This window comes from Notolabrus celidotus, chromosome 11, assembly GCF_009762535.1.
Source record: "Notolabrus celidotus isolate fNotCel1 chromosome 11, fNotCel1.pri, whole genome shotgun sequence".
Taxonomy (NCBI): Eukaryota; Metazoa; Chordata; class Actinopteri; order Labriformes; family Labridae; genus Notolabrus; species Notolabrus celidotus.
The window spans coordinates 10029730-10043067 of NC_048282.1; the positions used below are offsets into that span (position 1 = coordinate 10029730).

At 40.6% G+C, this 13338-nt stretch overlaps 1 protein-coding gene across 1 annotated transcript; it reads right to left on the minus strand.

Moving 5' to 3' along the window:
- Nucleotides 1-1266: 1266 nt before the first annotated feature.
- On the minus strand, nt 1267-11908 carry si:ch211-220i18.4 (SRSF protein kinase 3). Its single transcript, XM_034696227.1, has 12 exons — nt 11597-11908; nt 10669-10748; nt 8180-8288; nt 7869-7956; nt 7652-7739; nt 7341-7447; nt 5712-5874; nt 5403-5479; nt 4969-5076; nt 2910-2979; nt 2694-2786; nt 1267-2467 (listed from the first exon to the last, which is right to left on the minus strand). Exons 1-12 carry the CDS (start codon nt 11644-11646, stop codon nt 2283-2285), a joined length of 1218 nt encoding a protein of 405 aa, XP_034552118.1. The 5' UTR covers nt 11647-11908; the 3' UTR covers nt 1267-2282.
- Nucleotides 11909-13338: the final 1430 nt, after the last annotated feature.

Sequence of the window (13338 nt, forward strand, 5' to 3'; positions counted from 1 at the left end):
GCTTGTTACTTCCTGCCCGGGAAGGAATAGATGAACTTGCTTTATGACTTATGGGACCTCTACCCAAGCCCCAACTGGTTGACCATAGACTGTGTCCTCTATGCCCTGACCTTGCAATCAGCCCCACGGGGCTCTTCACTGCAGATCAGAGTGTTCCTATTGATCTCATCCACAAGGTGACTGAAAATCCCCCTGAGACCAGCCTGCAGGAGAGGAAGGATAAATCATTGTGGACGCTAGATTTAGCCTGACCTCTTGCAGCAAGGTTTTATGTCCTGTTCCATAAGGGTATGGGTTTGCAGAAATGTGCAAACTTTTGATGCTGACTGGCGTAAAAGATGAAAATGATCATGTAACAGGTCAATACCCTGAAGTGCAAAGATAAATGAGGCAGAACTATACAAATCTGCCGCATTGATCTGCACCAGTGTGACTGTAGATTTAAACCCCAAAACAAACATTTATAGCATGTAGTTTTTTGCAGCAGAGCATGCTCGGAGTCCACGGTAGACAATACTCTCAGCACCTTTAGCAGCACATGTAGCTGAGCATCTCAATCTGCACTTGAACTCTTAAGTAATGTGTTTAGAAAAGCAAGCTTTGTGCACTTGAGCATTGTTGTACTGTTGAAACGTGTGTAGTCTGCAAACATATGTTTTCATACAACCTCAAAATTACACTATAACTTCTTGTCATCTGTGATCTGCATGTTTCTCTTCTTCACCGGTATGTTTTTAGGTTCAAGAAAGTAACTAATAACTTCTTAAACAAAAGGCATTGAGGGACAAAAGAGAAAGCCATTTGCTGCATACCATCCTCAACTCTCTTCCCAGATTCCTGCTCCATCCACTCTCCTATCTCTCTCAATAAAGGCATACAAGCCTAAGAATAAAACTTAAAAAATGGGAAAGCTCTGACATTTTTGTTCTTTTTTTCCACAGGTATCTGCTCACACAAAGACAAGTACTACAAACCAGGAGAGTCTTTCCGGAGAGGCTGTGACAAGTGTTTCTGTCATGACTTTGGAGCCTACTGCTTCACGTGAGTACAATCCTTACTTCACCTCCTATTACAGATGTCTTTTGCATGTAGCCGTACTAATGGGATTCCTGTCATCACGGCTAGTCCTCAAGTGCTCATGACCCCTCTTCATTTATAATTAACCGCGTCTCTTTGATTCTCTCTCTAGACCGATGAAGCCCACCTCCTGGCCCAGGAAGTGTCGTCGGGTCAGAACAGAGTGTGGGTACACGATCGTTTATAAAGAAGAGCCCCTGAAGCAGTGCCAGGCCTACAGCTGGATAGGATGACACACTTTATTAACATACACAGTTCTGAATTATGTAAATAACATGTGTCCACTTATAACTGTGTTGTATCGATGTCAGACTTTGTTATATGACGGTACAGTCTTGGTAGTTTCACCGTGTGTGTTGTGCTTTGTACGTCCAATCTGCATTCAATGGAACTTACTGGAAATTTGCACTGCAACCTATTTTATTGCATTTTGTAAAGCTGCTCATTCAACTAAATAAAAATAAAGAGAGGGCATTTTTAATTTACCGACAATGTGAATAAGACCTTGACGGCATACATTCATACTATCACTCTGTAATCTAATCCTCAAAGGTGTTGTTTCTAGCTGGTTGCGAACCATATTCAAATCAATGCGTATGCCTCTATATGATCTGCAAAAGAGACCATAAGCATCACTTTCACAGGCAGTGATGTTTGGCTGTTAAGGAAGCATGTACAGGACAATATCAGCAAAGAGATAAAAGGTACTGCTTTGTTCGTAAGGGTCACTAAAATCAAGTCAAGCCTAAGTTCCTTACCTGAGCTTTAACGTGAACTTCACTAAAAAGTAGCTGCACTAAAAGTTTGCATTAAATTGACTTCACACTAGATAACAATGTCAGTGCAGCAAGAAACATTACAGCATCACCAAAATCTTGTAGGACTCAAAAGTGTGGCAAGAAAATTCTCATGAGCTTCACAAGCAGAGATCTATGTTAAAAAAATACCCAAGCAGTGCAAATAAAGGGCAATATGAGGCTCATATGGTGAGGACATCACATCCTCTGTCTGATGTTGACATCATATTCTCCAGGAATTCCCAAATCAAAGTGAGTTAACACAAACAATCTTCCAAACAGCTCTTAGCCAATCAAAGATGAGCATTTGTGACATCTGACTCAATGTGGCCACTGATTCATTAAGAGCATCCGGCTCTGATGACGGGTAAGGGAGGGGTTGAGGCCTGCAAGGCTTTTAGGAGGCTATCATGAGGTCAGCCATGGATGGTGGAGGCACTGTGCGGCGGTCAGCCTCCTTTCAGGATGATAATCCAACATGCGGAGAAGAAAGTCAGAGAACTCAGAGGCCTCCTCCAACAAGAAGTGGTATTTCTCCACCAGGACATCGTAAAGGCTCCAGAGCCTGAGTAGACCGACACGACGCAGGTCACCTGTGGAAAATAAAACATGCGTGATCTCATTCTTTCAACCAATGACAAAGCTGATGACCAAAAATAAGGCTGGGAATGTGGATCAAGAGGTAAATCAAAAGCTTCACCCTCATGCTTCTTCTCTATTTGATTCAATGCTTCCATACGTCAGTTTGAAAGAGGCATACCAGCAAACAAATCCCAGATTCCATCAGACTTCTGAACATAAAGGAAGTCACAGACTTACCTCTGCGGCTGAAGTACTCTGCAGAGTATCTGCCTGATAAGGCCAGAGCTGGTGGGATTTTCCCAAGCAGCTTCATGATCAGGGCGATATGATCTGATGATGATAGATGCACAGATTTACAGTACCCATTAGCATACATCCCCTCAGCCAACACAATGCAGCCACAGTGTAATCTCCTTAATCTTTGCCCGTGTCAGCACTCTGCACTAAACGTACCTTCCTCCAGGGACACAGACTCGCTGGCTTTGGGTTCAAACAGAGAGTCTCCAGTGACCAACTCGAAGGCCTGAGAATATGCAAATAAATAAACAAACATAAATAAATCAAACATGAGATTGATGGTCAAGTGAGCAAGGGTGTGACCAGAGGGGCTACTTGGGGTGGCATGGGCCCTTCTTGAAATCTGAATGGCCACCCCAAAATACCAAACTATGACTGGCTACTCATTTGCCTTGTCAGAGGCAGGATTCAATGTAAAAAAATTAAATTTTTGATAACAATAGCTAGTAGTTTTTCTTTACATTTCAATGAAGCACATTTATTTAAATTGTAGAAAAATAGTTTAAATTGTAAACAAATACACACCTATTTAATTAGAAAGGTGTTTAGGAGAGGAATCAATCCTAATCTTGCAAGCAAACTCCTGTACACTAAAAGTCCAAAATCAATTAATTAACAATGTTGGGGTACTGAAACATGGCCGATAAGTATATTTTCGACTTTAGGAGTTTGCTTGAAATTTTGTAAGTACTTTATATCGTCATTTTGGACAAACATCTACTTTTTTTAATCCTAAAAAATTAAGCTTAGAAGATTTATAAATCTTGAAGTAGGCAAAGAGGCACATTTCATGTCACTCCAGCATGAGTCAGAACCCCAGCACAAGTCTGGCCACGCTTCTGCTAGTGAGCAACTATAGAGCGGACCAATGCCAGCTACACTGAACGATTATAATCTCTGAACACCAGTTATAAAAAAAAACTAACACTCAAATGCAAACTTGATCTAACAGCTGGATATAAGGATAGAGTTCCCCAGAGCTCAAGGTTCGGCCCACTAAAGTTTCTTTATTGTATGTAAGCGAGATTTGACTGGTTATGAAACAGACTGAAATTAACAGTGATGCCTTTTTATGACCTAAAAAAGCAAACCAGACCTTCAACCACAAGACTGATTCTTTATATGCTGTCATTTTTAATGATCATAAACACCGTGAGGGGTTAGGTGTAAGGAGAGATGCTTCTTCAGCACACTGAGGAGACTGCATTGCTGCTTTTTCCACAGTGGGTGATACATTTCACTGTTAAAGACAGCATGATGAGACTTTTTTTCAGACAATGCTACCGTTACATATATAGGACAAAATCAGCAAAGATTAAATGGTACCATGCTGGCCAGAGGGGGCGCCGAAATCAACATGAAGAAGTTACAGACTGGGGCTTTTTTTTACCTTTAAAGTTTAAACCAGCTTTTTTTTTAAACTGAGTAATAATAAGTTAAAGTTAGAAATTTGTATACAAAAACGTCAAACTGAAAAATGGTCTAAAGTTGTATCAGTGGTTGAAATTTGAGAAAGAAAAGCAAACATTTAAAGTAAAAAAACCCGATGTGATGTAATCTTTGGTATCTACAGTACTTCATAAATCAGGTTTTACCACTCTCTTTTTATTTTTAAATAACCTATCACAACCTGTGAAGAAACAAATTTCCCATGTCCATGTTATCAAATTCACTAAAATTCAGTTCTTGGTAGATTTTATAACACAGCATGAATTTTAGTTTCTGTGGCGAGAGGTAACAGATGCATCCAACGCCTCCCTTCCAAGAGTGTGGGAGGTAGGAGAACCTACACTGGCTACAAAACTTGTAAAAACCAACAGTAGAGCCTGTGTGGTGGACTGACTATTTTAGGCTCTTATTGAAACATGATGATGCAACATTTCTGCACACTAAAGAAAAGAAAGTTGTGAAAAAAGGACGTGAATTCTGGCTCAGATATTGTTCACCTCAATCTCACACTTTTATCACTTTTCAGTCCCACTGTGTTAGCAAAGTTTTGCTTCTTCTTTTTTAATCAAGCACAAAAAAGAGCTGCTTCATTTCTGGCTCCAAAAATGATTCTGTTCCACAAAGACACGCTCATGTTTCACTGTGGATTTGATCATTTACAAGATCTTACTGCCGTTTAGTAGAATGATGCAGCCAAAAGCGTGGGCTTTTTGGTCTCAGTACTTCACACAGTAGGGAGATAATTTAGTATATTTTTATCCCTCACCATGCAGGCGACACTCCAGATGTCAGCGGGCGGGCCGTACTCAGATCCCAGTAAAACCTCCAGTGAACGGTACTGACGGGTTTGAATCTCCTCACAGAAGTGTTTGTACTGCTCCAAGAAAAGAGACGAACATAGCAGAAAGGAAGTTATAATATAAAGAGGTTTTTTGTCAGTTAAAGTGATGAGCACTAATCAGGATGAAGAGATTTATTAAAAGGATTTTATACTTTTTAAGAATAAACTTTAGCCCTGACTTTGTGCCTTAAATTAAATCTATTGTGACCTGCTTTGACTCCAAGTATTCAGTAGCTTTAAGACCTATTGGGGGAAAAAAAAACTATGACACAGATTGACCCTGAGTGTAGGTCTACAAATTTAAAACAAATAAAGGTTATTCTCAATTCAAAACTTTAAAGTTTAAAGTAAAAACTGACCACCCAGCAGGAGCTGCCCAGGTCAGCTATCTTCACTGTAATGTCCTTTAAGCTGTACGGGTTCATGCACTCCTTCTCTGAAAGAAACAACATAAAAATCATCAATCAAAACATTTAAATCATCCAGTAAATATTATATATCAGCTGCACTAAAGTCCTGACCCAGAGCATTTATAGTTTTAGCCTGAGATATCTACAGAGCAGAGTTTTAGTACAGTAATATTAACACAAAAGTTGGCTCCTTCTGCGTCTGCTTTATGCACACATATGATGAACTCCAGCTCTCTGTTCATAAAATTTAAACTGTGCCTGTAGAGTTGGCTTCATTCCGAGGGGGCACAGAGGAGGAGGTGCTGCCCCCTGCTGGAGCTCCGTGGGACAGTTCTTCAGAAAACAGCAGGATGTTCTCGGGCTTGATGTCCGTGTGGATGATTTTACACTGAGTGTGGAGGTAGTCCAGGCCCTGCAGAACCTGGAGCAAACACATAGCACAAAACTTTATGTGTCCTTCAATGCATCAAATTTTATCTGACGCATGATAAAGAAAATTTGCAGCTTGTATTTGAAAAAAACAAAGGTTGCATTAAAGGAAAGATTCCACTCTCCGTTATGTATTTTAAATATAAAGCTAGAGCCTTTGAATGATTCACCTGCAAACCTTCAAGCTTTATTACATTATCACAGTGTGTCTCCACTGTTGCTCCATTCACATATTTTTTTATATTGAGAGCATACATGCATTTTTAAATCTGTGTAAATCTGCCTGTATGGGTAAAAGTTGAGTGGATGATTTGTGCAAAAGATGGCAGGTAATTGTTGCACATAGTCTCCCAAATCCCATCAGCTCATGTATTTTTTATAAACAAATCATTTATATTGTTTGAAAGATAAAGAAAAAAAAAAACTCCTCAAAATGTAGCAAGTGACAGTTGCAGCCAAATATTGATGATTTAGGTTCATCAAGTTGCAAATTGACACAAAAACCAGTTGAATTGCATGTGCTATTTAAAGGCCCTGTGAGGAGTTTTGAACTGGCTGAGAAACAGACTGAAAATGATACCGATGCCTCTTTATGACCTTCAATAGCAAACAAGTCCATCAGTAGCAACACAGACACCTTCTCTGTTGTCATTTTTGATACCTGAAACCGCCCTGAGGGGGTAGGTGTCAGACCAGATGATGGACATCTCGCTTCAGAATCATCTTTTCTTTGACTGTTTTCATGGAAAAGAATCACATTGCCTGATAAAGTTGACTGTTAAAAGACAACAGGATGAGGTTTTAGATGAAAACACTACTTTTACATGTATAGGACAAGAGATAAGAGGTATCACTTTGTCCACAAGGGGGCGCCAGAATCGACACAAAACAAAAGTTCCTCACAGCAGCTTTAAGTGCATAGAGTACACAGTGTGCAACGTAGAAGTGGATTGGTCTTCACTTTCCTCAGTGACAGCAAAGCTTGATGTGTTTTCGCTTTTGGAGGAATGGTCATAATATCTGGATTTAATCTGAAACATTTCTTCAGGTGAGACATTTTTTTGCTTATTGGGTGATTCTCTAGAGGCATGTTAACAGTGGTGAACTCGGGGGGGCGAAAGATGACAAATTGCCTTCTCTGATGCCCTTTCAGTGAAAAATGCATGAAAAATTGCCGCCTGGATGAATAATATAAAAATATATCAATAGTTTTTTTTCCTTCTTCGTAATTCAATTTCCGCCACAAAAATGTTCACCACAATGCAGTGAACTAAGTGTTGGATGCTCAAAATGAAAGGATATGCCCTTTTTGTGGTTTTCGTCCCTGCCCCTCGAACAGTCTAAATACGCCACTGCATGTTAGGATATCAGTTTCACTCTACTACAGCTTTCAAAGTGCACCAAGTTGTTCCAGTCATTTCATAAACACATTTGTTTTCTACATTTGCAGAGCTTTACCTGAGTGAGTATTTGTTTGACCAAACGATGCGACAGTCCAGGATTCCCAAAACAAAGCTGCCAGCCTCTCAGGTCCGGTCCTAGCAGCTCCAGGACCAGGCAAATATCTGACCACTAGGTATCAAGGTTTGTATAGGTCTGACTGTATGATGCGACACATTATCAGGGTTTATTGAGATAAATCTGTTATGAGATGTGTGTATTTTTATCTCACACTGTCTTATTAACAGTCTGATTTGATCGGTGCATTTAAGGGGCTCTCAAAAATACACAGACTTCTTCAGCCCTCGGTGTCAGGTTGTAAAGGATACGGATCCCGTTGACCCCGGCCAGCTTGAACTCATCGAGCAGCTGGACAATCCTTTGACTGGAGGGATGACGGCTTGTGGGACCACCGGCCTGATCGAGGAGAGAAGAAGGACAATAATAAAGAACGTGCAATAAAAGAAAGGGAATGTGCATTTTAACATATATGATGCAGACAGGTTGAGAAAGATTAACAGACAGCACAAACAGTGAGTGACTGACACATCGTAGGAGGGCAAGCTCATCCTGTCCTGCCTGGGTGAAGCCAGCTCCGCTCTTCAGCACCTTCACAGCGACACGCCGACCAAGCCTGCAACAATAAAAGACACCAGATCAAATCTGCATACATTCAGGGCCACAAAGTCAACCCTCTGCAAAATTATTTGCACTGTATTAAAGTTTTTTCAGGAGCATTTTAGTTAGCTCAAAAAGTTACTTCGAGAAAGCATTCTGCTTTTTTGGAAAGTGAAACATAAGACTCGACGCCGCCTCCCCATCCTGATCATTTCTGTTTGGTCTCTAATTAAACCTACGTGAGGTCCAGACACAGCCAGACGGTGGAGAAATAGCCCCAGCCCAGCTTAGAAACCACCTGGTATCGTCCGTTCAGGGTGTCACCAATCTGAACCGGGTGGTACCCTCCTGGGGAGATGGATAAAAAAGGAAATAATAAACTAAGTAATGCATTAAACCCTTGTTTTTATGATGCTTTTAACATTGATTTAAGTTGCAAATTGGTTCTCCAGAGTTTAATGCATGTCTGTAGAGCTTGTGACACATTATAAATGTATTCTGCTGTTCTGAGAGCTTCAGAGAGCGAGGACTAAAATGTGGCACTAAAGCTATTTCTGGCATTACAACTTCCTCTAAGCTGTAACATGTCTGTCGTGAGTAATACATTTAAATCTGCCAGCGGGACTCTGAAAAATGATGATGCATAAGCCTGTATCAGCTCTCTTTCAGCCGGCGTGACACACAGTTCTTGGACATTGTCAGAGATCTGGAAATTGAATCTCTTTTTCTATTAAAAGTGAACATGATATAAGCTGGTTTATGATTTATTACTGTGTCAGGTATCTGTGGTATCACATACTCAGCAGCTTATCTGCCCTCCAGAGATACTCACGGAAACCTGCACAGCTGGCAGGGAGGAAAGAAAGAACCAAGGGAGCAAGGTCAGAGTGAGCAAAGAGATACTGCAGGTTAAAGAGATTTATACAAAGAGAGGGATAACGGAGGAGTGAGACAGCTATGGCAGCAATGGGAAGCATTTAAAGATCGTAAAAATTTCATGAAACTGAATGTTTAAAAAACGACTGTTTGAATGCTGCCCAAAAAAGGAAGTGCAAACTTAAGTATGGGACCAAAGAAATTATTTATTCTCTGTAATTTATATAAGTAAGTGATCAAAAACAATGTCAGATGCCAAAAGTGGTATATTATTTTGATTATAAGGGATAATGTGCAGTTAGCAGGTGGTTACTTGTGTCAGAGTCTCGTTTCCCACTGAAGAGATTATAACATAACCACCAGCTAACCAGGCATTCCTTCCTCTTACCTGGCTACGAATTAGAAATATAAACTAGTTGATCTAAAGATAAGTTTATTAATTTAAAAACTGGTAGCGCTACTGATCAGACTACTTATTAACTAACTTAATGTTAGCATAAGCGTTAGCTACGCTACACAGACAACAGCATTAGTTACGTAACCTTTTCATTTTTGAGCTTGGTTAAAAAGTTCTGTCAAGAGGTTTTGCAGATGAGGTTAGTTTTTGTGGTCCAAAAAGGTTTAAAGTTTGTAATAAAGATGAATACTTTTACTGAAATTCTGTCCATAAGGAGAAAGTGTAAACTGAAGCGAGCTGTTTTCACATTAAAGCAGCACAAAAAGACTTTACTGTGCTGTGTGATTGAATCACAGTTTTTCTGTCTGTCATAGATTCATCATTCCATCACTTCATAAAGCTCAAAGCCTGCACTCGAACACTGCAAAAGATGGTGTAACCTGTACCACTGGCCTCAGTGCCCTACATTTAAACCCACAGAGTGCTCGAGACGTGATAGGTCACTCATGATGTTTAAGGCTGGGCAGGGTCATAATAAAGTTCCTCATTATAAACATTTCTATCATTGTTTCCAGTTTGTGTGTTTTTTTGCGCTTTTCTAAAGTGAAACACTTAATAATGCACAAAGTTAAGTTAAAATAATACAAGTTTTGCTTTTTTTAGATTTTGTAGCCAATAGTGCTGTATGGTCCAAGTATAAAGCGACAGTAAGGATAGCAACATACTAGACTACATAAAAGGTCAGCTGAGATCCATCTCAGCTTTGTTTTTCTTCAAATGTATTTCACACTCAGTAGAGTTCATTTTCCTTTCTTACTTTATAAATCAGTTACAAAAACTAAAATGTTAATCCAGATGTGAACATCAGATTTTATTTTCAAATATCTTGCACACTTTTTCAAGGGATTAGAGTAAAAAATTAAAGGAAAACTTGACTGAGATTTTAAACCGGAAGTTCAACACAATTTCATTATGAAACAATTTGCGTGGGTTTCCAGTCTTGGCTGTGAAGGAGCTTCAACGGGGAGGACTGCAGAGGTAGGGGCCTGATTGTGGAGGTCTGCAGCTATAGACTGTCTTGGAGAGGGAGTTTTTCTGTTGACAATTACAGATAAAGAAAATAACAGCAGGTCCTTATTGTTGCGGTTTCTTCTCATTACATCAGTCCTGTAACTCTGCCAAAGAGTAATATTGAAAACATCCTCCATGTTGTCTCTAACTATACTATGATACAGCAAAGTTTTTGTTCGATTGTCAACAGGAAGAGGTGAAATCGTGAACTGTACCCGAGATGTGGCGTTCTTTCCGTGGATCGATGTGATATGTCTGTCGTGTGTGACGAGGTTGTTCAAGAACATCTAAAGTTCATGTGTATTTTTCTGAAGTGTAGTAGTGATCCTTTAGTGTGATGTCATGAATATCTGCAGTTAAAGGAGTGCATTAAGACTGTCATACCATAACAGTACTCCCGGGGGTCCTCAGAGTCCTGGCTGTCCTTCGGATCTAGCTGCTCGTGGCTCTCCAGGGCCTTGAAACTACAGTACATGAAGACCCAAACACACAGAGACATAAAACAGACGTGTCACATGAAAGCCTCTCCTCCACATACATCATCATGTAGGTGTGTGCAGTGTCAACTCTCTGAAGGCACCTGAGATACTGGCTCTACTTTTGGATTTTCCCACAGACTCTTCCTGCCATGGAAACTTGTCCCGCTGCCCGGCTAAGATTGAAGAAGCAGCATCGGAAGTCGCACTATTTCTGACTCAGCTGTAAATCAATTTGCGGTATGTTCACGCAACCCGATAACTCTGCATCTGATCTGCTTTGGACGTGCGGCATGTGTGAGAGTTTCAGTCCCGTCATGTCTGAAAATACTGAGCACAGGTCTTGTTTCTGTGCAGCTGGAATGACTTACAGTAGAGTTTGATGTGGCAGAGTCATATGACACCCTTGTCTATAATATAATTGAGACTTGTGGAGGACATGACTGATGGAAGATTTTCTATTTTTTCTTGCAGAATTTTTGGAATCAGATTTGGATATGCTGAAACTGTAAACTGACGTTTAAGTCACCTCCCAGATGTCTATGATAATCCTGTCACATTTCAATGGGACATTGCTCTGCTAAACTTAACCGCCTCAAACTGCTTTGCTGTGGCTGTGGATAAAAAAGTTTACGAGCCAAGTTTGGTATCAATTAGAGAAAGCAAGGTTGCATCAAAACATAAATTAACATGCATGCAAAAGGATTTGTGATTATCGGAGTTTCTAACAAATGATTAATTTGCTTCAAATGTCTTAAGAAATGAGCTGCAGTGAACCAGCAGTGACATTTTGCAGTTGCTGAGAAAAAGAAGGATAATAGAAGTCCTATACTTACATCTGATCCTGCTGAGTGGCCTTACATGCTGTACAGGGACTCTTCTGCATATTGTGGTTCAGCAGTTGCAGCCTGCAGACGCAGCAGCCAGTGGAGCAATCACAGAGCAGGTGTCTTGAAATAAAAAAGTGGTGGATCCCTCTTCAGCATAAAGTGAAGAAAGACACAGATACAGTGGTGAAACTGCAGCACCTTCAGTGTTGAAACTGTTGAGCAGCTGAGAGAGTGTGTCTGAGGCTCTGGTGGATGTCTCAGGAGACAGGGGAATGCCAGCAGCGGTCAGGGGGGTCCAAACAGGGAAATCCAAGCAGCCTGTCAGGACTTTACCTGCTTCCCTCGGTCACTTACATCCATCACTCTGTCCCAGTCTGAGTAAACCTGAAGCTACATCTCTCTCTCTCTCTCTCTCCTTCTCTTGCTCTATCTGTAACTCTGTCTGCTTCTGTGGGAAAGCCACAACAGAGAGCAGAGTGGAAATAAGATACGAGGAGTGTCGCGTGAGTCCGAGCACGCTGAGGAGGGGGGAGAGTGACAGCTGCTGATGTTTTCCGCTCCTGTCTAGGGGGCTGTTTGACCTTTGGGCTGCAGGGATCACAGAGAGCTAAACCTGGCTTGAGAATGGGATCCTCGTCCTCCAGCACAATATTTAGTATCACAATAAAGTCATAAATGGAGGATTGGCTGAGGAGAGGGTTTGATTTGTTTTAAACTGGGCATCTGTTGACCATGCACACCTGATGACTTTTTCCTTCAACCTACATCTCAGTGTAAGAGGCCTTCATGTTGTATTACTGTTGCATAGATGGTCCACTGTTGCGAGTCCTATAAATGTAGGAAATCTGATTCATCATTGTAGTTTTATTCCTTGTAAAGTGGCCGGTCACAGACAAAACTGGGTGCTGAAAATCAGGAGGGGTATCAGGTCATGTTTTAAAGCTAACAGTGACTTTGACAACTACTTAGCTTCAGTAATGATAACATCTAACCACCACATCTCTTCCAACACGATTGTCTACTGGACTAGACAAGGGTTAAATCCTAGCTAATGGCTCGTAATATTAACGAGGAGAGTAGTAATGTTAGTTAGGAGAGAGATAAGATATAGAGCGTAAAAAACAGATGTCATAAGAAGTGGACTTGACCTCTTTGACCTCTTGGTAAAAGACACAACGCCAAAGCTGAATGCCTCAAACCTGCAGTGTTTCTCGGGGCCAGCAGAGGGCTCCACTGCTCGCAAAAAAAAACCTGATTGTACATAAAGATTGATGAAAAATAACCCCTCTTCTAACTTGTTTTATTTTCTCCTCATCAGACATTTCATTTCATTTCATTTTATTGAAAGGTTGTACTTTGCAAGACAAATTTAGCACCCTCTCAGTAACCATGAATGAAGAATGCACCATGCTAACAAAGCTAGTCCTTTAGTTAGCTTAAAACCCCCTACTGAATCGACACTTGGAAGGAGACAAGCACCAGTAGCAAAACCATTTCAAAACACCCAAAAAATTCCATTTAAAGCAAGAAGACAGATTTTAAAACAAAGACAGAGATTGACCAGTGTTTCGGTTTAAAGAGCAACCCCGTTGACTGGAGACTTTCAGCTGGATGCATCCCTCACAAACGTCTTAAGATGATCATTAAATATCTGATGAGGATATTTTGACTTTTGAATAAAAACAAAACTAGGATGCATTCCTGAGGACTCCTTCTGTGTTTCAAACACTGACACGTTCAGCCGAAGG

Coding starts and splice junctions, on each gene's coding strand:
- si:ch211-220i18.4 (XM_034696227.1), bottom strand. CDS start 11,646: ATGCAGAAGAGTCCCTGTACAGCATGTAAGGCCACTCAGCAGGATCAG. Junction 7,448..7,651: donor GGCCGGGGTCAACGGGATCC/GTATCCTTTACA, acceptor CCTAGTGGTCAG/ATATTTGCCTGGTCCTGGAG. Junction 5,875..7,340: donor TCAAACAAATACTCACTCAG/GTAAAGCTCTGC, acceptor TGTTTGCTCCAG/GTTCTGCAGGGCCTGGACTA.